At 35.7% G+C, this 25,307-nt stretch overlaps 1 protein-coding gene across 5 annotated transcripts in view; it reads left to right on the top strand.

The window, feature by feature from the left end:
• LOC115211835 (BTB/POZ domain-containing protein 17-like) overlaps positions 1-19,858 on the top strand; it is a 40,603-nt gene extending 20,745 nt beyond the window's left edge. For all 5 annotated transcript variants that reach the window (XM_029780553.2, XM_036503366.1, XM_036503367.1 and 2 more), the window contains 2 exons: positions 10,681-11,044; positions 13,692-19,858. In XM_029780553.2, coding sequence (XP_029636413.1) covers positions 10,681-11,044; positions 13,692-14,786 — 1,459 coding nt within the window. In that variant the 3' untranslated portion in view covers positions 14,787-19,858. The remainder of the gene's footprint in view (positions 1-10,680; positions 11,045-13,691) is intronic.
• Positions 19,859-25,307: the final 5,449 nt, after the last annotated feature.

Genomic DNA, 25,307 nt, shown 5'->3' with positions numbered 1-25,307 from the left:
CAAGCTAAATTCCTGTTGTGGTCATAACAGGGACCATAAATCATTTGGCCTTTAACAATACACTGTAGTCAACATCTTTTGTGGTAAGAATATACTCTTACAATATAACAATTCATATTAATTCTCTAATGTATTCCTCTTGAAATGTTTTTGTGCTTTTATGTATCTGTATTCTACTGTGTATGTTTAGAAATTGTCTTTGCTGGAATTCAATAATTTTGTTTCTGTTTTACTGCATGAAAAATCAGAATGAGCATTGCAGTCTCAGATCCTTTGGTGACATGTTTACATTCATATTTCATAAATTTTATTGAATTTCAGAACTTAGAAGTGATATGTGTAATAAATATTTTTTGTCATGAGTTTGCAGTAGGGAATTGTACATTTGTTGTCGAGGTTTTGAAGACAGAGAGAGCCAACCATCTTCACCTTTTACAAATAGTCTTGAAAACCATTTGATGTATTTTTGTCTTCCATGCAAGCTAAATTCCTGTTGTGGTCATAACAGGGACCATAAATCATTTGGCCTTTAACAATACAATGGTTCCTCTGTGCAAGGGTCTTAAAGCTATCCGGGTTTATTTGAGTCAATTTGGTTGGAGGGAATCTTATTTGTTAACCATATTGAAAGGTTTGAATGTGACAAACTCTTTTTTCTGTAATATTAGGGATAGAAATATCATTTCATTTGTAGCAAATTCTCACATGAAATGGTTGATTTCAAATGTTTGTGACCAAAATTTGAATTTGCATCCTTAAAATTCAATTTCCTGCTTAAATGAATTAAACCAGGTAACATTTCAATTTCACTAGCTGATGAATATACCAGCGCAATCAGTAGCAGCTTTATTTTAATCAAGTCTTTTTCTAAAATTGCTGCTTTGCTAAAGAGAAGTAATAGTAATGGAGATTGAGAGATAGGAAAGTAAAAGACTGAAAGGTCAGGGTTTTTAATGGGGAGTAGGAAGAGAAGATAAAAGAGTAAAAGTATGTGGATTCAGCACTGTGGTAGCAGTGAAGAAATTAATGATACCTACATACAAAAGAAAAAGGAGGACAAAATGTACTTATACATAATTTTTTCAAGTGTATATGCATATATGTATATATATATATATATATATATATATATATATATATATATATACATGCAGGCATTGTTGCACAGTTAAGAAATTCGCTTTGTTGTCATCCCCATTTTGGGTTCAGCTCCACTGTGACACCTTGAGCAAATGTCTTCAAGCAATCAGGCAAGTGTGAATGAATTTTGTAGAGGGAAACTGTAGGAAGTCTATTACATATGCATGAGTGCATATGTGCGTGTGTGTGTGTACAAATGTACATGATTATAGATATCATGAATGGTCACACTGCACTTTCAAAGACATGGAATAAAATATGCCTTACTTGAAACTAAGCAAAGATTTATGTCAGAGAGCACTTCTGATCATAAAATAGTGCAATTTTGCCATAAATAGTCCCTTTCCAACACATGCTAGTTTACAGACAGTTAGTAAAATGAGTAAGCAACTATATGTTTGTATGTGATAAAGGAAAAGGAAAATTAAGATCATCATCATCATCATCGTTTAATGTCCGTTCTCCATGCTAGCATGGGTTGGACGGTTCGACCGGGGATCTGGGAAGCCAGAAGGCTGCACCAGGCTCCAGTCTTATCTGGCAATGTTTCTACAGCTGGATGCCCTTCCTAACGCCAACCACTCCCTGAGTGTAGTGGGTGCTTTTTACGTGCCACCCGAGGCTGGCAACGGCCACGGTCGGATTGGTACAATTTACGTGCCACCGGCACAGAAGCCGGTCAAGCCGGCGCTGGCATCGGCCATGATTCGGATAGTGCTTTTTACGTACCACCAGTCCAGGGGTCCTGGCATCTGCCGGGTGCCAGTCATAGGATTGGTTCAATTTCGATTTCACTTGCCCCAACATGTCTTCGCAAGCAAAGGGGGTTGGCATGGGTGCCTGTCGTCGGATGAGGTTCAATATCGACTTCGCTTGCCTCAACAGGTCTTTGGGTCCAAGGGAGGAAAGGCATGCATAAGTGGGCTGGGCTCACTTGTCCTGCCTGGTCTTCTCACGTACAGTATATTTCCAAAGGTCTCGGTCGCTGGTCATTTCCTCAGTGAGGCCTAAAGTTCGAAGGTCGTGCTTCACCACCTCGTCCCAGGTTTTCCTGGGTCTACCTCTTCCACGGGTTCCCTCAACTGCTGGGGATTGGCACTTTTTCACACACCTATCTTCATCCATTCTCGCCACGTGACCATACCAGCGCAATCGTCTTTCTTGCATACCACAACTGATGCTTCTTAGGTACAACATTTCTCTCAAGGTACTAACGCTCTGTCGAGTATGTACACTGACACTACACATCCATCGGAGCATACTGGCTTCATTCCTCGCGAGTTTACGCATGTCCTCAGCAGTCACGGCCCATGTTTCACTGCCATGTAGCATGGCTGTTCGTACACATGCATCATACAGTCTGCCTTTAGTCACCAGCAGAGGTAAGAGCTCCCTAAACTTTGCCCAGGCTATTCTTATTCTAGCAGTTACACTTTAAACGCACCCACCCCCTCTACTGACTTGGTCACCTAGATAACGGAAGCTATCAACTACTTCTAGTTTTTCCCCCTGGAAAGTGACGAAAGTTGTTTTCTGCAGATTTTCGGAGGTTAATGCTCCCGAGCATCTGCCACATACAAAAACTATCTTCCCAGTTAGCCTACCTTTGACATTGCTGCACCTCTTATGTGTCCATAGCTTACACTGGGTACATCTTATAGAGTTTCTACCTACACCTTTTCTACAGATCAAGCAGGGCCATCTTCCTGAAGACATTTGTGGATTGTCTACCTTCCTACTTATTAGTACTTTGGTTTTAGCTAGGTTGACTCTAAGGCCCCTCGATTCTAAACCCTCCTTCCACACCTGGAACTTCTCCTACAGTTCTGATAGTGACTCAGCAATTAGAGCAAGGTCGTCAGCATAGAGGAGCTCCCAGGGGCAACCTGTCTTGAATTCCTCCGTAATTGCCTGGAGGACTATGATAAATAGGAGGGGGCTAAGTACTGAACCCTGGTGGACCCCATCCTCTACTTTGAATTCTTCTGTGTACATGTTGCCAACCCTAACCTTACTTACGGCATCTCTGTACATGGCTTGCACAGCCCTCACCAGCCATTCATCTATCCCTAGTTTCCTCATTGACCACTAGATAAGGGATCAGGGGACCCTGTCAAAGGCTTTCTCCATGTCAATGAAAGCCAGGTACAGGGGCTTATCTTTGGCTAGGTATTTCTCCTGCAGCTGCCTTACCAGGAATATAGCATCAGTGGTACTTTTCCCTGGCACGAACCCAATCTGCATCTCATCTAAAATAACTCTCTCTCTAATTAGTTGGGCTATGACCCTCTCCATAACCTTCATTACCTGATCCAACAGCTTGATACCTCTGTAATTATTTGTATCTAGAGCATCACCTTTACCTTTGTAGCAGTTGACTAGTATGCTGCTACACCAGTCATTGGGTATGACTCCTTCGTGTATCACCTGGTTGACTATATGGGTGACTAGGTTATAGCCGACACTGCCAGATATTTTGAGCATCTCTGCAGTAATTCCTGATGGGCCTGGGGCTTTCCCTGTCTTCATGCTCCTAATTGCTTTAACTACCAAAGAATTTTCAACTCGGATGGCTGGTCCCTCTGTTGGGTTGACATTCGGCAGACTCTCTTTATCCCATTCATTTTCTTTATTCAGCAACCTTTCATAGTGGCATCTCCAAACCTCTCTCTTTGCATCCTCATTTAGCGCAAGTGAACCATCATCCATGCGGACACATTTCTCTCCTACCACATCATGATTTTCTCTCACACACTGTCTTGCAACACGAAATACCTCAAGTCTTTCATCCTCACGGCTCAGAACATTGGCAAATTTTTTCTTATCCGCTTCCCCTCTGGCTAAATAAACCTATCTCCTAGCTTCCCTTCTGGCTGTCTGATACAATTCCCTGCTACCACCGTTCTTCCAGTCCTTCCAAGCCTGTCTCTTTTGTCTAATAGCCCTGTCAACCACAGTGTTCCACCACCACGTTACTCTGGGTCGAGATGATACTTTGCTCCATCCACAGATCTGGTCAGTGACTGTCAGCAGATTGTCCCGTAGAAATCTCCAGTTGTCTTCCACATTAAGTGAAGCTATATCCCCTTCTATTTCGTCAAAGGCTTCGAGTAGTATGTCTCTAAATGTCTGTCCATTTGCAGGATCTTTAAGCTTCCAGACCCTTCTCCTCCAAGCTGGTCTTCTTCTGGGCAACCATTTAGCTCTGATCCTGAAGTCGCTAACTACTAATCTATGTTGAGGAGTACATTCTTCGCCTGGAAAGGTTTTGGCATTTATAAGCAGCCCTCTTTCCCTTTTTCTGGCAAGGATGTAGTCAATCTGGCTAGTGTGTCTGCCAGAACGGTAGGTGACTAGATGAGAGGTGGGTTTCCTGAAGTTGGTATTGCAGACCATAATGTCATTTGCATCGCAGAACTCCAGCAGCCTGGTTCCCTCCTCATTACGAGAGCCAAAACCGTAGCCTCCATGAACACCATGGAAGCCCCCGACCTGCCGTCCAACATGTCCATTGAAATCACCTGCCACGAAGAGAAGGTCACTGTCATTTGTCAACGAGGTAGTCCGCAATAGGGTGTCATAGAATTGGTCTTTTTGTCCTTCCGGTAGCCCTGGTTGAGGGGCATATGCTGAGATGATTGTAGCTGACCTATTGTGGAGGACTAATCTAATTTTGATTACTCTGTCACTTACTCTGACTACCTCGATTACCTTACCTATGTATGCATATAAAATAATCAGTATAATTGCTAAGTAAACAAGGTATATAAATATGTATACATATTGTGTCAGATGGTTTTTTTATATTGACTAAGCATTTGTAATGGTTAGGTGTTGTTAATTGCTTTGATTCTCATACATTCTAAATGAGTCTGCCTTGGAATAATACATATTAATGTTCATCTCAGAACATTAATATTAATAAAAAAAAAACTGAGAATATTTAATCTGTCTTGTTATTTTTATAGCTTGACTGCCTTTATATATCTGCTTCCCAACCACATTGTTTCAGGTTCAGTCCCACTGCATGGCACCTTGTGTCTTCTACAATAGTCCTCACCCAACCAAAACCATGTGAGTGGATTTGATAGAGAGAAACTGAAAGAAGCCTATTGTGTATATATGTATATGTGTATGGGTATGTTTGTGCCCTCTTGTTTTCACATTGTTTAATGTAAATAAATGTCATTCATTTCCAATATTCTGTGAAAGCATGTCTAGCCATGACAAATTATTGCCTGCTTGGAAACAGGTAAGGGTTAGCAAAAGGAAGGACACCTGGCTGTAGAAAATCCGCTTCAATGAAATCTGTCCAAACCATGCAAGCATATGAAAGTGTATGTTTTGATGATAATGTGTGTATATGTGTGTACCAGTATGGTAGTGTGGTTGTGAGGGTGCACTTCAAAACTATATGTCTTAGGGTTTCTTCCCATTATATGACTCTATGAAGCAAGTATCTTCTGCTATGGCCTGGGGCTAACCAATGATCTGTGAGTAGATCTGGTAGATGGAAATTCAATCAGGGCACAAATGTCAAGACAAGAAAAAACACACATACACTTGCACATGCATGTGCATATGTGTGTGTGTGTGTGTGTGTGTGGTAAGAGGCTTGCTTCCCAACCACATGGTTCCAAGTTCAATTCCACTGTGGCACCTTGGGCAATGTTTTCTACTACAGCCTAGAGCAAGCCAAAATCTTGTGAGTAGATTTGGTTGATGGAAACTGAAAGTAGCCCGTCATATGTGTGTGTGTGTGTGTTTGTACTCACCACCATTGCTTGACAACCGATGTTGGTATGTTTACGTCCCTGTAACTTAGCGGTTTGGCAAAAGAGACCAATAGAATAAGTACTGGGCTTACAAAGAATAAGTCATGGGGTTGATTTCTTCGACTAAAAACAAAAAGTTGGTGCTCCACTTGGCTGCAGTCAAGTGACTGAAACAAATAAAAGAATATATATATATATATATATATAGTCAATTCAAATAAAGGAACAATAAATTAAACAATAACAAACAAGAGGATGTGCACAAAGAATGTATTAGTTTGACGCTCAGTAAAAAGAGAGAGTCTTTCATGTTTAAAGAATAGCTCTTTGTCAGAAAGAAGAAAGAGAAAAATATGAAGAAAGAAAAGAAATCACAAACACCATGTATGTGGTTACATTACTGAAGTGCAATATATATATATATATATGTATGTATGTATATATGTATGTATGTATGTATGTATGTATGTAGCGAGGGTATGAGAGGTATTGGTATCTAGAAGACCCAAAGAGTGGCAGATAACACTAAGTAAGTGCTATGGACAGGCCGTAGTTAAATTCTTAGTTCGACAGTGATATGAGTGGGGAGTCCAATGTGGGTTTTGTGTGTGTGTATATATATATATCATATCATCATCGTTTAAAGTCCGTTTTCCATGCTAGCATGGATTGGACGGTTTTGACTGAAGGTTAGCACCAGGCTCCAGTCTTGATCTGGCAGAGTTTCTACAGCTGGATGCCCTTCCTAATGCCAACCACTCCGAGAGTGTAGTGGGTGCTTTTTACATGCCACCTGCACGGGGGCCAGTTAGGTGGTACTGGCAATGACCTCGCTTGAATCTTTTACACGTGCCATTGACACAGGTGCCAGTGAAGCGATGTTGGTAACGATCACGCTCGAATGGTGCCCTTTTACGTGCCACAGGTATGGAAGCCAGATGGCTGCTCTGGCAATGATCACAACAATCATGCTCGGATGGTATCCTTGGCTCCCTACTAGCACAGGCATAAGTGCCAGTAAGGCGACGCTGGTAACGATCATACTCGAATAGCCTCTCTGTCAACGATCACACTCATATATATATATATATATATATATATATATATACACACACACACATATACATATATATGCGTTTGTGCATATTTGTGCACTGATTAAAAACAAATTCAGTGTCCATACAAAAGATGACATTGTACACAATCTGATGTGGAAATATGTCAGGTCATTGAGCTATTTGTAGCTTGAAAGACTATGGGAAATATTACTAGGCTTGGGAGCAAATGAGGGTTTGCAACAAGGAGAACACCAAGCAGTAAAAAAAACTGTCTCTGCATCTTTTCTTTGATTCCTGTAAGCATGGAAAAAGTGGATGTTAAAACAATGATCACATTCACAACACAACTAAGATGTGTTTTCCAAATTTAGGAGGTCTGTGTTTGTTCCTATCATGTTGCCATCTGGATGTAAATCATGTAAGAGTCATATGAACTATATTTTAATTTGATTATAAATATTTATATCTATTTATAAGTGTTGATACAATTAAAAACAGATAATGGGCCCATATTACAATGAAATCTATTGTGGCATGTGTTACACTACCTCTCTATTCTGATAGTAACAAATTTCCTTTCTGTATACAAGAAAGATTATATAATTTGTTCTATAATATTTTATAGCTGTAATCTACATCTATAATTACCTGTAATTTTATGAGCCTATAAAAAAAGCCTCTATGATGTAGCTCACCATGTTAGAAATAGCTGCTAAATCTCCCTCAAATCTTACTTGACTATCTTGGAAACGAATGACATGATGTAGCTGGGTGTGAGTACATGCCAGTGAAAAGGCCCCAAAAGGTCTGAAATGCATCTGGTGTTCTTGTTGGCTGCTTCTGGAATGAAGTTTCATTATTGATACTGGCATGACTGTGTGGATAAGAAGCTTGCTTCCTATGCACATAGTTTCAGGTTCAATTTCACTGCATGGTACCTTAGGCAAGTGTCTTCCACTATAGCCCTTAGGCCAACCAATGCCTTGTAAGTGAATATGGTAAGCAGAAACTGTAGAAGCTTATCATATGAGTATGTTTCTTTCATATTTATGCCCCACTACAGTTTGACAACCAGTGACAGTTTGTTTATGTCCCCATTACTTAGTAATTTGGCGAAAGAGGCTGACATAAGTACTAGATTTCAAAATAAGTGCTGGGGTCAATTTGTTTGACTGAAACCTTTAAGGCAGTGCCCCAGCATGGCCACAGTCCATTGACTGAAACAAGATAAGAGATATATTTAAAAAGGAAGGACATGTTGCCCCAGACATAAGCCAGCCTGGCCACAGTTAAATGATTGAAGCCAGTATGAGAATATATATATGCACCCCCATCACCACTGCCTGTTTGCTATGAGCTAATGTTACATACTTCAGTATGTAGTGATAATGGGTTGATTGCATAAAAAATGTATAAGCTTATTGGACACATCCTAATTTCAGTGGTGCATATTCTACAAAAAGAACACCAGGAACAAAATTAACTAATGTAGTAGGATGGGGGAACAACTTGTATATAGACTGGTGTAATTTTTTGAGACATTTTCATGGTAAGAAATATGTCTCATACGCCTTACTTGCTTTGTCACTAACCACATGACAAAAAGAGATAGGAATAAAAGGTAGCAATATGGAATTTATAATTTATCATCATCATTTTAACATCCATTTCCATGCTAGCATGAGTTGGATGGTTTAATAGGAACCAACGTGTCCAAGGACTGCATCAAACTCCAATGTCTACTTCAGCCTGGTTTTTATGGCTGGATGCCCTTCCTAATGGCAACCACTTTTCATCATGGACTGGGTGGGTTTTTTTTGGGGGGGGGGTGCTACATGCACTATGCAGTTTTCAGGAATATGATCCCTTGGATAGGAGGAGGGTCAGCTTCATGCTAGGGGACGAGGGGAATTCTATGAAAGAGTGGGGCAAAGCAGGTTCTTGCTGAAGGCTATGCATGGTGACATGCATCTAGTATGGTGAGTGAGGAAAAGAGAAAATGATGCATAATCTTAATCTATGCAGTTAGGTTGTCAGTTTCATGGATAAAACTGATTACAAAATATAAAACTCTGGACTTTATATTAATTAATATATATAAACCAACCCTGTGAGTAGTTTCGGTAGATGAAGACTGAAAGAAGACCATCATGTTTGTGTGTGCATACATGTGCATTTACAATTAATGAATCCTATTATATCATAGTTTATTTACCTATATTCTTCATTATTTAATGAATGGTTTATTTATATTAGGGAGTAAAATACTTTTGAAATGTAATATCTTGATTTTAAAATTTTGAGAATATTTTTCCATGGATTCACTCCTCAGTTAGATCTTTACTAAAGGAAAGTTGAAAGTGAATTATTACTTATCTAAGATAAACACTTAGACTATTAGTGGAATTTGCTTCACTATTCTTGGGGTTCTTTTTTTATGTAGTCAATGCTCATTATGTTTAATATGATTCATGGAGCCATTAACTACTATTTTATGTTTTAGGACAAAGACCTAACTGGTTTTCAAATAAGAACTAATATGTATGTATATATATATATATGTGTGTGTGTGTGTGTGTGTGTGTTTTAATTACAATGCATTCACTGCTGTTCATAAATCCCTTAACATAGCTGTGTGGCTATATATATGTAGATATACATGTGTGCTTCCCTTCCTCTGTCACATACACAGGAAAAGTTGTTAACACAATTATCAACAAAAGCAAAGCTTATAAATATGTACAGGTGTTTCAAATTAAGTTTAATTACCAATAAACATCAGCTTGGATGACATTTTATTCAACCGAGTAAAATATGTAAAATGTGGCCCAGACCATAATTTCCAGCATGTACATCAGACTTCAAAAAGTAGTTAACTATTTAAGCTTTAGTAAAATTATACAGAAAAAGTAAGCATTATACTGTCCAGCATAAATAAAAGTCAACTTCCAGTACGAATATTTACATTTTGTATGTCTTTTTTCAACAACAAAAAATTCTAAAAAAATTCTGGAAATGATCTACTCATGTAATTTATGCACCCACTAAATTTTTTTTTTTTTTTTGCGAAAAGAAGTGTGTAAATTACATGGGTTTTTACGGTAATTGAAGTGTACATTAGTGTCATATATAAAATATACAAAGACAATAATGGCTGACAGTTGAAAATGGGAAAACAGGAGATTGGCATGCTAATTTCACTTTGACATAGTGGATTGAATTACTTTGTATAGAAATTATGTAATATTCTGTGGTGTGTGAATATATTATAAATTTTATTAACATTACAGTTTGAGTAACCCAATATAGTATTTTGTCTTGTAAGTTTTCAAAGTGTATGTCAATCAAAAAAAGAAAAGCATATCATAGAGTGAAATGCACTCAAAGCTTCAAATCAATGAAATGTTGAAACAATGCATGACAGATATTCAGGAAATTTTTTTCTTGCATATGCTAGAAATTATGTAGTCAGAAAGTGTTGGACTTTTAGGCAGCTGGAATAGAATGATATAGGGAGTCATCTAGAAAGCTAGTTTAAATCAGAAGACTCAAATGAGACAAGATTGTGATTCATTACATTTTTATTTTATAACTTAAGACTATAAGATTAGAATTATTACAAATATTAATAAACAGTTTCATCTGATTATATTGTTGGCAATTAAGCCTGTACAATTTAATATAATTTTTATTTTTTATAATTTCAGACATAATATGGCTTCTCCACCACGTTTTGCATATCTTGATTTGGAGAATAGCCAAAATCAAAACAATACCAACACCAAGGCTAAATCCAACAATGAAATACCTGCTGGTGCCAGCAGCTTTATGGAGGTTCTTACCCCAACTACATTTTCTTTGGCTCTGGAAAGCAATGCTGGAATTGACTGCTTTGGGAATGAGCGCCATGCCTTGGCCAACCAAGCCAAATTTTTTAATAACCAGCTTTTAAGTGATATCACATTGGTAGTTGTGAAGAAAAAATATTTCTGTCACAAATTGATTCTTGTGAAATCAAGTGATGTGTTTGAACGTATGTTTAGTTCTGATTGGGATAAATCCCAACGGAAGGTAAGTCTTTTTTTTTTATTTACAGTTCAGGATCTTTATGTTAAAATGAAAATGTTGTTAATCCACTGGATTGTTATAGTAACACTGAATTTTTTTTTTTTTTAATTCAATCTCAATGTGAAATATTTTATGTGATAAGAAAATTCTTCTGTAAACTATTGACTGTAGCCCCAACCAGGAATTGAAACTGGTTTTTTGTTTCTTCTCTCCAATAACTTATCATCATTCTGAACTGTCTCTTAAGTTTTAAATAATATAAATATTCAGGAATGTTGATTTTTCAGAGAGTGTTCATCTTTTGGTGATTAACAAGAGAAAAGAATGTGGCAACAACTTTAATTTTAGAAACTGTTTTGGAATTCTTTCAGTTATCATCTGTGAAAACATAGGAGAAAAACTTAAATCAGTGTCCTCACTTGAAATATAATTCATCTCTTGTTGTGATTCATTGATGGATACACTGGAGTAATTTACTGTTGTATCCTTCTGAACCATGGTAGGAATTGAGCCCTACATGCTAAGATTGGATAGCCTGCAAAGATCATAAGAACTGTCTTCATCCCTCCTCTGACTAGTAATATATGTAACAAATTACTCAAGTATTGTGTAACAAAATACTACACAGGGTAAGCCAAAAGTCATGCACAACATGCTCTGAAATTGTCAAAGGCATGCTTCAATTTTCCTAAAATTGAATAAAATAAATAAAATAATGTCAAATATACATATCTTTGTACATGATGAGCAAAATGAATAATAATAATATTAAAAATGTGATATAAACAAAATGTGAAGTGCTTTGGTGCATAACTTTTGGCCTACCCTGTTTATAAAAACACTCAAAATCATCAAATACTATGACTTAATTACCTACAACTTTTAGTTTACTTCTTGAGGGCACCTATTTGCAATTGTTGTTTAGCCCTTAGTTGGCTCTGATTATGTGAACTTAGGATTAAAGGCATTCCAGCCATGACTATCTTGCTTTTCGGTGGGTATATTTTATGCAAGACTTTTTTTTAAAAATGGCACAATGTGATTTGAAGGAGGTTTAGTTCCCATTTCCAGCAGCTTAAGTGACCATTTCATTGGTTCATTGTGAATTTAGTGTCTCTGCTACAGTGCTGTGACTGTAACAGAAGAGCAAGTGTTGACCTTTCTGCTGACTTGTTAGTAATCTAGCTTAATTATTTGGGACCAAGCAAGTATGTGAGCTTTATTTCACCTGTTAAAAATATCCTCAAATTACATCCTACCATTTTCAGAGGTGTGGGATTTTGGCTAAAATAGTTCTAGATATGCAGTACTCAAGAGGACAGAGTGCTTATGCATAGAATGCCTTTTATCAAAGATCTGCACCATCCAGACTTACTTAGATGTAGATCAATAATCCTTTCCTTCTATTGACTCCAGTACTCAACTGGTACTTACTTCTTCGACCTCAGTGGAATTTGAACTCAGAATGTAAGGATGGATGAAATGTCACTAAGCATTTTGCCTAGCATGCTACTGATTCTGCCAGCTTGCTGCCTTATATATGTGGCTCAATAATAACAACTAATTGTGTTATTGCATTATTGATTCTGAATTCATTGATCACAGAAGAAGGAAATGCTAAATCATCTTCTGTAATCTATACATTTAATTATAAGCAACTTAAGCAAACTTTAATTTGGTACAACAGTTTACCATCCTTCAAATCAGCTCCTATTTACACAATCTTTGACACTAAAATAGCCTTGGAATAGCAACATGTCAGTGCTGTCTCACTCCCAACTGACCTTAAGGAATATACAGTTCCTGGTTTATCAGTCTGTGTAGAAATGAACGGTTAAGCTTACCATGTTGAGATTTGAGCTCAGAATTGAATATTTAAGGGATTAGTTTAAAACAGTATTCAATTTCTTTTTCTCCTATCCATTAAGACTGATTTTCTAACTTAATGTTCTACTTGAGGTCATTAGTAAAAGTGGAAGGAAATGTTCCAAAACTAGGTAATTTTATTTTATCTTCCTATGTGATATTCACTGTTATAATAATTCTCTCTATTGTAAGCTCTAGGCCTAAAAGTACCAGTTCTCAACTGGTACTTATTTTATCAATCCCAAAAAGACAGAAGGCAAAGTTGACAACATTTGTAAATGGGAAGAAATGCCATTAAACATTTTGTCTATTACTGTATTGATTCTGTTGACTCACCACCTCTAATTCTTTCTATTATAAGTACAAAACCTGGAATTTTTGGGCAGGGGAGTCAATTACATCAACCTCTTGTGCTCAACTGCTACTTATTTTATCAACCCCAAAATATACAAGTCAAATTCAACCTTGGCAGAATTTGTACTCAGAATGTAAGGCTAGAATAACTGCCAATAAGCTTTTTGTGCAACATGCTAGCAATTCTGCCAATTAGCTGACTTGCTCCCTATTATAATGATAATTACAGCTTTGTCTATTAATTTGACACCTGTACTTTTCTGGAATGAAAGTCAGAACTAATTTGGGTGAAATCTGAAGTCACAATATATTCCATCATTTCTGAAAATAATGGTAGACCCTTCAAAAAGATTCTATTGAAAACACATAAACCTTATATATTGGTTGTGCCTTATGAGAAATTTATCATATTTATTTTAATTTTTTGCAGGAGATTGAGCTACAAGAGGACAGTATGTGTGCCACTGTGTTTCCACGCTTTCTTAAATTTCTCTACAGCTGTCACGTGCGTTTGAACATTGGCAATACACTTTCCATGCTAATCCTTTCTGATAAATATAATGTAGAAGACCTTCGTAATGTTTGCATAAACTTTGCCTGCACTTGCATTATTCCACGACTACAATTGAAAGATGTTTTCCACATATGGTTCCAGTATGCGACAAAGTGCTATCACAAAAAATTAGTGCAAGCTTGTGTACAAGCACTGTCTGAAAAAATGGATGATATCATGATGTCAGTTGAGTGGGAACAAGAATGGCTTACTATTGAAAGAGATCAGCTTATTGAATTCTTGAAGAGTTCTGAGCTGACCATTAAGGATGAATATGAACTCTGGGAGGCTGTACTAAAATGGTTGCTTTCTACTGAGCATCCTACAAGAGCTGAAAACCTACGCAGTAATGTAAAAACAGTAATTGAACACATTCGTTTCCCAATGATGACTCCTGATCAACTATGTCAAGTGGAGAACTGTAAAGTTGTTCTGGAGATGCCTGATATATTTCAGCCATTCTTGATGCAAGCCTACAAATACCATGCCCTCCCTCTAACCAGTAGAGCCATGATAAAAGAATTCACTTCTGCTAGCTTCTTGCTACGTAATTACACTGATCTTCGTTGGGACAAGCGCGTTGTTATTCAACGCTACACAGAATGCCAGAAATGTGCTGAGGTTAGTTTCCGATTTGCTACACGTGCTTCCACATTTCCTGCTCAGACGTGGGAGTGGGAGCTGAAGCTTCATCCAAAAGGCTTTTCTTCAACTTGTGATGACTTTAGGGCTGTTTTGTACTCCAATCTCATTCTTGATCAGCCAAGACCAGTGGAATATTTGCTGTCGTTAGTTGATCGAGAAAAGATTCTGCACTCAGTAAGTGGTAAGAAAAATTTTTCCAAAACTAGGTATACCACTGACACTGAAATGGACAAAAAGATCTCTCTCAGTGACCTATCCCAGCCCAACTGTCCTCTCTTGATTGATGATAATCTTGTTCTACAGATTGTTCTTAGGCCAGTTGGATAAATGTTTGTCTTTTATTGTTGTTTTGTAAACGTCTAATGTCTACTGTCGTCTAAAGCCACTCACTTGCTTCCCATCAGCTTTACATATTCATGCCTACATATACACAAGCATATACTTATACATATAGGATGATTGAAATAAGCTCAACAAAACTGTTTCCATTTAAACTATTGTGATTTTTCATTTAAAATCTTTTTTGTTATTTTTGTTTTATTTTTTGTTAAAAGAAAAGAAAAAATGAAACTGATAAAATGTATTTTCCCTCCTCAGATTATGCTTAGAATAATTTTAGTATATTTTCCTTTTTGTCTTTTTTTAATACTGTGTCCATTTAATCATATCTGGATCCTGCTGAAGCCAGTAGCTATTGAAACAATATTGGTAAATGCTTTTGCTATATTAACCAAAGATATATATTTTTTGGATTATGAACAATATTTTTTAACATTATATTTCATATCTGAAGTTTTTAGGACTTTTTCTAGTAACAACTCCATTTGTTTTTCTGGGATTGAGTAAACTTGTTGTTTATTAATTGTTACACTCACATTATTACTGGTTTTGCAGTTTCTGTGCTATAAGTGTGGCATTTGAAAACAAGATAACACTACTATAGTTTTCATTGACATAAGTAAAACACCTTAACAGTTACATTTATGAAAAAGGAGAAATTTGCAATAATTTAAGAAATTAAAAAATTTTTATTGTGTCTATTTCACTGATTACATCCATGTTGTAATATTGACTTCATGTTCATACTTGCACATGCTTTGCATGTAAAATTTCAACAGCCTTTTGTTATGAATTAGAAATTAAATAAAAATTAACTGAATGGAAATTTGGTATATGTAAAGCATAGTTAAACAGACGTTTAAAATGTGTGCACTAAAATACAAGACCAGGAAAGAATGAGCGTAACAGTTTCAAATTTCAGTTCAAATTTTGCTAAAGCATAGCTGAAGTCTTGTGCTCTCTTACCTGCATTGTCACAAGTATGAGTATTCTATTAAGGACACATATTAGCGCGAAGTTCACAGAAACAGTTTGAAAGGAATTCTGGAAGGTAGCACAGTACCTTTTAGATATTTCAGTTAAATCCAGTACATGCCAACATGTTTAAACATTTATTTTAAAAGTCTCTTTCTATCATGAAATTTTTGTAGATTCTATCTGAATCAACTTAATGGAAATGTTAACAGATGGAACTTAATAGAAATGTTAACATTATGATGGAAAGTTTGTTATTAATGTAACATTCCCTTTATGATATTATATTAAGAGTTTTATGAGTTTATTGTTGTAAAACTTAACTGAAACACTATTACATTCCATTCAATTTCAGTTTACTTTTTTAATAAGATGATAACGAAAAGAATAGAAGTACTTGGTTGAACTTTTACCTGTAACCTTAGTACCTTATTGTTCTAAGTTCAAAACCAGGCAGGTTTTTTTTTTTACTTTTGGTTTTTCCAGGGTTTATAAAATCAATACCAACAACATAGAAGTGCTGATGCCAAAGAATTTAATATTTATAAAGTAATCAAAGCTAAAATTTAGTCAAATCAGTATGACTATATTTATAGCTATTATTATGCTCATATTTAAGCAAATAACTAGCTTTTCTTTTCTTCTGAACTTTTCTAAATGTTATTAAATATGAAGTGATTTTCCTCATCATGGAATCTGTGATAATATATTTAAATGCTTTACATTTTTTTCTTTAAGAAAGATTTTTTAAAAATTAAATTGTTCATTAAGATAAATATTGAAATTTAATTTTCTTAATATGCTATCTTTGCCTAAGAATTCTTCTGTGTATATTTGTGATGTTGTTTAACCACAGTTCAGCTGTAACAGAAGAATAAATATAAGGCAGTATTCATTGGTTTGCAGCCCACTCTCTCATCTTCTTTCCACTCAACAGACTGACAGCAGTAAAATTAATTCCCTTAGTTTTCATTCACCATACTGAATTCTAAATATTAGACTGAAGAAATAAAAAGTACAACACATTTACCCTTAACACCAACTTAAGCCCACTAAGCTTAGGTGTCATTAGAAAGTACATGACTGACTATAAACTGGTTTAAAAGACATGTCTCACTCAGCTTGAATAAATGAAACACGCTATCACAAACTGATGAGTATGGTTGTCTTATACCAACAGCACAAAATCTTTAAATGTGAGGAAATAATTTGATTTAGCAACAAACAATTATAACAGATTCTATATATTAATTACTTTGTATTTTGACAAGAAAATACAAATCCCATACCCACACATGCACACACATTTGACATCTACAAGTGCTAATCTAGGACAGTAAAAGAGAACAAGCTCTCCAATGGGATTTGAACCTTGTATCTATTGTATCTTTGAGAAGATGGCAGGTGCTCTTTTATGTGTTGGTAATGTAGTCATCTGGAATATGGTAGTTGGAAGTTTGACTCCTGTTGAAAGGCCTGTTCACTTTTATGCCTCAGAGTGGTGCTTGTTTGTACCATATGTATTTAAAAGCTTAACTGTACATATATAATTATTATAAATGATATATGTACTCACACACATTTATTTATTTATTTGGAGTTGTATGTTTTTCACAAGTTTCTTGACCTGAGACTGTGTTGAAACTGAAATAGTGTGGAAAAATCATGTAATGGAACAATGAAGTAGTTTCTTGTTCAGTTGGAACTTCTTTTATTAAACAGCTATAGAAATTGAATCCACTCCAACCATTAATCAATTGCCAGTGAAAAGGCTTTGATGATGTAATTAATTAAAACATTCCATAAACTGAACCTTTACATATTTTTCACTCATTAATAACAATGAAACTACAGCTATGACAAAAATAAACCTCTTGTGCATTAATGCTTTATGGAAAATATTTTGAAAACTTCACAGTATTTTGTTAAATGTTTTTCATCTGCATGATTCATCTAGAAAAAGAAAGTAAAATATTAGTCCATATTCTAATTTTGTTTTGTCATTCCAATCAAAAACATTTACAAGCTGTTGATATTATTGTTGCTAATCTTGTTAAACAAATTCTTAGTTTTGATATTTTATATTTAAATGTAGACATAATCATTTGTAAGGTAGGTACATGGCTTGGTATCATATGATTTCATATACCGAATGTTATATTATGTATTGAGTATTGACTTTCAATATAATTGGTAAAGCCTTCCAGCTAAGTTGAACGGATAGGATTTTAAACTAGGTACAAGAGTCAGAAGTTTGTATTATTACTGTAGTAGATCCATTGCAAAGACACAGAGCACTCACTTGCTCTAACTACATAAGCTATAAATAAAAATGATATGTGGTGACAGTCACCACTGTGAGTAGTTGAATTACTTATATAACTGGTAAATGTTCCTTTAGTTTGTGGTACTAAAATTAAATCCTCTTATGAGTATAGCACAGAGAGATTTGGGCTTTGACAGGCTCACTTGGGAAAGATATAATGCATGGAGAGGACATCTTATAGTGACTGAATATTCTTTTATTCTTTTACTGGTGTTATTTATTGTTTGTGATTATCTGTGCTAACAGCTTTAAGGATTGTAATCAGCCATATCAAGCCCAGTATTTTCTTCAGTCAAGTACTAGCTATCTGATTGAGATCAATAAAATAAGTTTTACATTTTTTTTTTCCATTGATGAATGTAATTTGATGTACTGTTTTCAGTTGTACACCATACATGCATGCACACACACACACATAGTTAGGCTTCTGAAGTTTATATTTACCAAATTTCAGTTTCAAAGCATTGTTCAAAACAAGATATAGAAAACACTTTCCCAAGGAATCACAATGTAATATGAAACCCATAGCCATATAGTTGTCAAGTGATTAGATAACCACACAACTATGGCACACTTTTTTTATATTTTGTGAGACCCTGAGGAAGCCAATGATATTGTTAATTTCCAATAGATATCTTTTTGTTTCAACTTGATATTTCAGAGATGTTTTTTATAATAATCTAAAAAGAAAATGGTTCTCATAACCATTTTACATTCCCCTATGTTGCTTGTCACATTAACTGGGTGAGGCTAGAGTAATACTACAATTGTTTCTAATTTTGTAAATATATTCTTTTACTCTTTGTTCTAAAAATATGTGAGTTCATTTGTTAGTGAACTCACACACACACACACACACTTTATGTATTATTATTTACATTCAAATAAAGTTTAGCTAACAAATTATTCTTAATGAGGAAAATATGTGCTCTTAACTGCAGTCAAGCCAGAATGCCGTTAGTATGCATAGAAAATATATTTTGGTGGGTGAGTTTATTGGTATGACTTTCTGTACTAGAAGTTATGGACCAGTGGTTTCCATACTAGTTGTTCCTGCTCCCATGAGGATACTGAGATTACTTAAGTGTGGACAGTTGTAAGAAAGCATTAGGTTTATTGTTGTTTTCAAATTCTTTGTGATTGAGTTACAAAAGTAGTGGAGAGCTGGACTAAATTTTTGTGTTCTAAGTTCAAATCTCAAAAGTTCATTTTTAAAAAACTTTTACTTTCTCCCATTCAAATATGTGGTCTTGTATCAGTGTAAGAAACTTTTAACTTTTATAATGTTGTATGACCCATTCTTGCGGGTAACTCTAGAAAATTAAACTGAGAATAAAGCGTTAAGCCAAGAGAACAGTAGTTCAAAATAATTTAGGGAACACTAGTATTAATTATTTTGACCAAAAGTGTGAGAGAAAAACCCCCATTAAATGCTATATTTGTTATTTACAGTATTATACTGTGTAGATTTATACTATAGTTTACAAATATTTAATTTCTTTTTGCCATTATGTTCAGGAATACTTCTTTTATAAAAAAAAAAGACAGACTTTGAAGTTATATATTTTCTACCTCTGCTTTTTGAGAGGACCATAAATGTGTGTTACTGTGAATATGTTTGTCATCAGTTGTATTAGTTTGTAATATTTCTTGTGTGTCTCAATCAGAAGCTCTGTCCATTACATTACCATAGAAAGAAAAAAAAAAGCAACTATACATTTTTTGTGCATTTTACTCTTGTTATATAAAACTGTTTCCATGGTATCTGTCTTCATTTCATTTATTATTGTTATTATTATTATTATTATTATTATTATCTTTACATGAATGAAGAGACAAAAAAGAAAAGGGAAAAAATTATTTTTTAATTTTATTTTTATTGCTTACTATAAAATAATGGGGTGCACACATGAAATTCAAAATGTAAAAGACAATTGTTGAATTAAGGAGCTTAACTAGTTTTATAGGTTTCATATATTTATGTGTTGAGAATTTGGTGATATTTGGTCAACATTCAAGAAGCTTCCAGAAATATGTAAAGAAAGGTTGATAAGAGGAAAGGACAGTCAAATTAGTACTTCATACATATTAGAATTGTGCCCCCACTAATTTAAGTAATAAAATTTAGCAGGTGAAGACAAGAAAATATTTGCTCAATTATATAAGTATAATCTGATCTTTGCAAGGACAGCAACAACTCGGAATATGTTTCAGTCTTATTTAACCTTGTCAGCTAAACATTGCCTTTTCTGTACTTGTCAGAATAGCAGTAAGGGATTAGTATAAGATTCATTACAAGTCTATTTGTTCTAAAACTATGAGAAAGAGAGAGAGGAGTTCACCTGTAAGCACTATCTGCACATACTGTGATAGTATGATTCATTAGTAGGCCACAAAAAAAAAAAAGAAGAGGCAGACAATTTTGCTAGAAGATCCATAGTCCAAGCATGGTTTTGCTGATGTTGAGTTCAAGAGTTGTAATGTATAAACACTATCTAGTTTGGAAGAGTGGGTAATTTTCTCTTAAGGGTTGTAGGACTAGTGTCTAACTTGAAGTGCTATAGAGTCTGGGATGTTGTAGCATTACATAGTATGTAGTGTGGTGGGTAGTTACAGTAAGGTAGTCCTCAGTTGACTATTGCAGAGATAGTAATGGTTTGGTAGAGGTTAGGTTTGGAGTTAAAAGAGAGATCAGAGGTACTTGGAGGTGTCTGTGTATCAATGAAGGATTTGTGTAAAAGATGGAATAGGTGTAGAAAGCTAGAGAAATATCCAGTTTCTGCAGTGGCAGCATCGATATGGGATGAGTGAGAACCACAAATAGTTGTGCATATTGAAATCAATGAAGAAAATGTCTTTTGAGAGAACTTAAGTGAGATCAATAGCCTTGTTGCAGGAAAAGATATTGATAAAAAGTTGTTGGTGGTTCGAAGATTTTGGAGATTGGTAGAGCAAGCAGATGTATTTAGTAAAATCTACATGTGTGAAGATATTGGCTTTCCAAGTAAAGAATGTGAATTTACTTGCTAGGATGGATAATAGGTAGGAGATGAAAGATTTATGTCCCAAAGAGAAATAGAATGTGTAGCTTGTGGTGAGGTCTAAGTTGAGTCAGATACCACAAATATCAGAGAAAAGGAGATTTTATCCTGCAGGTTTAGTCATATGGAAATCTAGCAAATTATAAATGATAAACCCCTGCTGAAAGCCTGGTCTCAATACTTGCAACAGCCTGAACATTCTAAAATCATTATTGATCAGTTGGTGTTAAACTGGGTAGCATTATATGCCTACCACACTCGAAATGGCTCCAGCCTTTTTGGACTGCAGTTAGACTAAACTGCTTTCAAGGCTTTTAGTTGTGTGTATCAACCCCAATACATTTTCTGGTACTTATTTCTACTACTCAATTTTTTAATTGAAGTGTATCTTGGTACAAAGGGATCTAACTCAGACTTAATACCAAACAGTAATTTTTGTTTGATATATTCATTTTATTGCCTTTTCGTGCAATATATATATATATATATAAAATTTAGAGAAAAACCTCTATTAATTCAATAACAAAAGATGTTATTCAATCCATACAGAAAAAATTAAATATTCTATAGAAAACATTATTCTAAAATCAGTAGAGTCTATTTATTGTTTATGTACTCTACTGAATAATGTTTTCTATTTAATTTTTTCTATATGGTGTGAATAACGTCTTCCACTAATGAATTGTTTAATAGAGGTTTTTCTCTAATTTATATACATATATTATATATTGTCATATTTGATTTAGAATTGCTAAATTGAATTTTTCCCTGTAAGTTTGGAATTATATTCCCTACTATATATATATATATATATATATATATATATATATATATTGTAATGTAGTATTTAAAGGCAACCACTGCGACATGACTATCAGGATACTGTGAGTGCCTGACAACATACTAGATGCCATGCACTCTACTCCATCTGTGCTTGAACCAGGAATGCAGCTTAGTCAAAGACGTGAGTTGTAGAAAAAAAGAGTCTAGCAAACAGTGACCTGCCCACCAACAAGGAAATGCTGGAGATGTAATGTCATTACATGGTAGTGCATCATTAGCTACAAACTGAAAGATGCTCATCATATATCATCATCATCGAATGAGTGCATTTTATGTGGAACTGGCATGTAAAATGTACATGTACAGAGAGCTTGCTAGGGGCACTAGATCTGTGGGAAGACCGTTCTTACGATACAAGGATGTTTGCAAAAAGGACATGAAGGCCTGTGGCATCAATATTACCAACTGGGAAATAGTTGCCAGCAACCGTGGAGATTGGTGACGTACCGTAAAAGAGGGAACACAAAGGAGTGACAGAGGGAGAAATGGAAAGACAAGAAAAGATGTCAACAAGAAACTATGACATTACAACCAGCCAGGCAAAGTCTTCGCTACATTTGCAGCACCTTCCAGAGGGAGTGTTTGTCCAGGATAGGACTACACAGCCACAGCAGGAGATGTATTAGGACATGAAATGTAAAAGCTGGACTAGATTATTTTATGCGCAACTCCATTGTCTCCCAAGACAAAAAGGATGCCAACAACAACAACAGCAACATATACATGTGTGTGTCTATATTAGGGTATTTGTGAAGAATATAAAACCAAATATAAACTATGCTTACCTGAATAGTTTTAATCAAGAATGTAATCATTGTTTTCAATGACCACAGCCCAACAGGAAAATAACTTTTTTTCTGCCACGTTCAAAGAAACCTGTTTGCTTTCCTGAAAAAACATCTGAAAGAGTATTTGCAACTTTCTGCAGTTTCTGAAAGTTTTGTATAGTTGAGCAAGCAAAGATTCTCAAAGACTCCATGAAACCTGAATCATGGAACACTCACCAGGAAATTTACAGTCCTTTCATCCTTTTCAAATGCTATCTGCTGCAAGTATGGAATTCCCCATTCTCTTATGAGACCCAGAAGTCTCTTTAAGATCTAAAATCAGCCCAAGGGGATAATCCTCTGTTCCCCCTCTTTTGGTCCAGATGAACTGGTCCAAGGAAGATAGCCTGTCCTTGCTGACCCTGGAATGTTTATGCTTTGGTGACTTCTTGATCAAATGACCATAACAGAGTCCTGCCTCCCACAGGTAAAGAGTTACATTTGTCTTTGGCTTGAGAGTCTGACGAATCAATCTAGGAGCTGAACTCAAAATGTAACAAGTCATTTATTTGTAGTGCTCTACCCAGGTGTAGGACTGGTGATTCACATCTGTATCAGCTACCAAAAGAATTACCATGACATCCACTTGCAGCACCAGTGTTCAAGCCCCTACTTGTTCAGTTCTAAATTCTCACCTTGTTTCCCATGAAACGTATGACCAACTACCTCTAAACTCTTTTGAGCAGGGTAGCTGTGAAGAGGTAGATGAAGATGCAGGAACAACAAACAAATTTATGAAGTGCAAAATACTTGTTGTCTACAGCACTTTTAACTCACAAACTTAATCAAAGACAATCAGAAAACAAGAACTTCTACATTGTGTAAAGAAAAGCAAAGTTGATATCTTGAGCATCCAAGAACATAGGCATCATCATCCTGACACAGATTTGAAGTATACCAACCTTTATAGATACCAACTTATTACGACCTCTGCTATTAAAACTCCCAGAGCTCCACTGTAGGTGATGTTGGTATGCTCTTGTCTCCAAGCGCCTCAGGTAACTTGCTCTCTGTTGAGAAAACATCTTTCCACATAATTGTTGCTGAGCTGAGTAGTAACCCTCAAACCACATTCATTACGTGTTACTGCCCATCTAACACAAGTGATGAGAAATGTGCAAACAGCTTCTACTCCGAACTGAAGGGAGTAACGGAAAGCGTCCCTTCCCATAACTTGCTTGTTATAGAAGGTGATTTTAATGGCCAAATATGGAGGTATGATTCTCTATTCATATATAATAAGGATACTAACCAGAACAGGATAAAATTGATTGATTTTGCTCACGAGTTCCAATTTCAGATTGCAAACACAAGGTTCATGAAACACCCAGAGCGTTTGTGGACATTCCAACACCATCTGGATCTTATTCACAAATTGCTACATGCTTGTGAGAAACAAGTGGAAGAAAAGTGTCCAAAATGCACAGGCACAATGCTCCTTCGCATCTTTCGACTCAGATCATAGTGTTGTTTCCATATGCACTGTTCTCAGCCTTAGATCATCAAAACTACCTGTCCCAGACCCCATGAAACAGGTAGACTGGTCCAAGGTATCATCAGATAAAGACTTAGTGCACTCATTTGCAGTAGATGTTAAAAACCATTTTGAAATGCTCACAGAGCACACTGATGACATTGAAACACAATATAATAACCTTGTAACAACTACAGAAGAAATTTTACTTTCAAAACTACCGAAGAAGGAAAGAATAAAGCACAGATCAATTCATGCAGATTGCTGTGTGAGAAAAGCAAGGAAGCATCTAGAAAGATTGAAACTTAGGCATGAACAGAGGCCTACTAAAAATAACTTCAGAGATGCTTCCAAAGCTCAAGGAACACTAAATAAGGCATATGCCAACATAGAAACAGATTACATTCTAGCTGAGATTAACAAAATTGCAAACTTGCATACTGCAAAGCAACATGCTGCAGTATGAAAATTAATATACACACTAACTAGAAGAAAATTTAAGCCCTCCATCAGGCTTAAAGGTGGTTCCTCTGAGAATGCAAGGCCAACTGGTCTGACCACTTTCAGAAACTTCTTGGAGAACCACCACAAACTAGCGGTCTTCCACTTCCTCTACACCAAATATCTAATGAATTAGACACCAACATGGACCTTTTCACAATGGATAAGGTCAAAGTAGCTCTCAGTAGTTTTGCTAGCAATAAACCTCCAGGACTCGATAACATACCAACATTACTGTGGAAAGGTCCAATATTTCATGAAACCTTACTAGTCTTCTGCAATGACATATATGCACATCATTTGCTTCCATCAGCTTGGTTGAAGAGTGGAATTGTCCCTGTCCCCAAAAAGGTGATCTAACAAGTGCAGCTAATTATAGAGGCATTACTCTGATCCCAATTGCAGGAAAAAAGTTTATAACAAACTTCTGCTTAATAGGATTGTACCTATGCTTGATCCACCTCTTCATAAGAATCAGAATGGACTAAGAAGGGACCAGTCAACAACTGCTCAAATCCTCTC

The sequence above is a fragment of the Octopus sinensis genome, linkage group LG5 (genome assembly GCF_006345805.1).
Source record: "Octopus sinensis linkage group LG5, ASM634580v1, whole genome shotgun sequence".
NCBI classification, from domain to species: Eukaryota; Metazoa; Mollusca; class Cephalopoda; order Octopoda; family Octopodidae; genus Octopus; species Octopus sinensis.
This window is presented reverse-complemented; position numbering and strand designations above follow the sequence as displayed.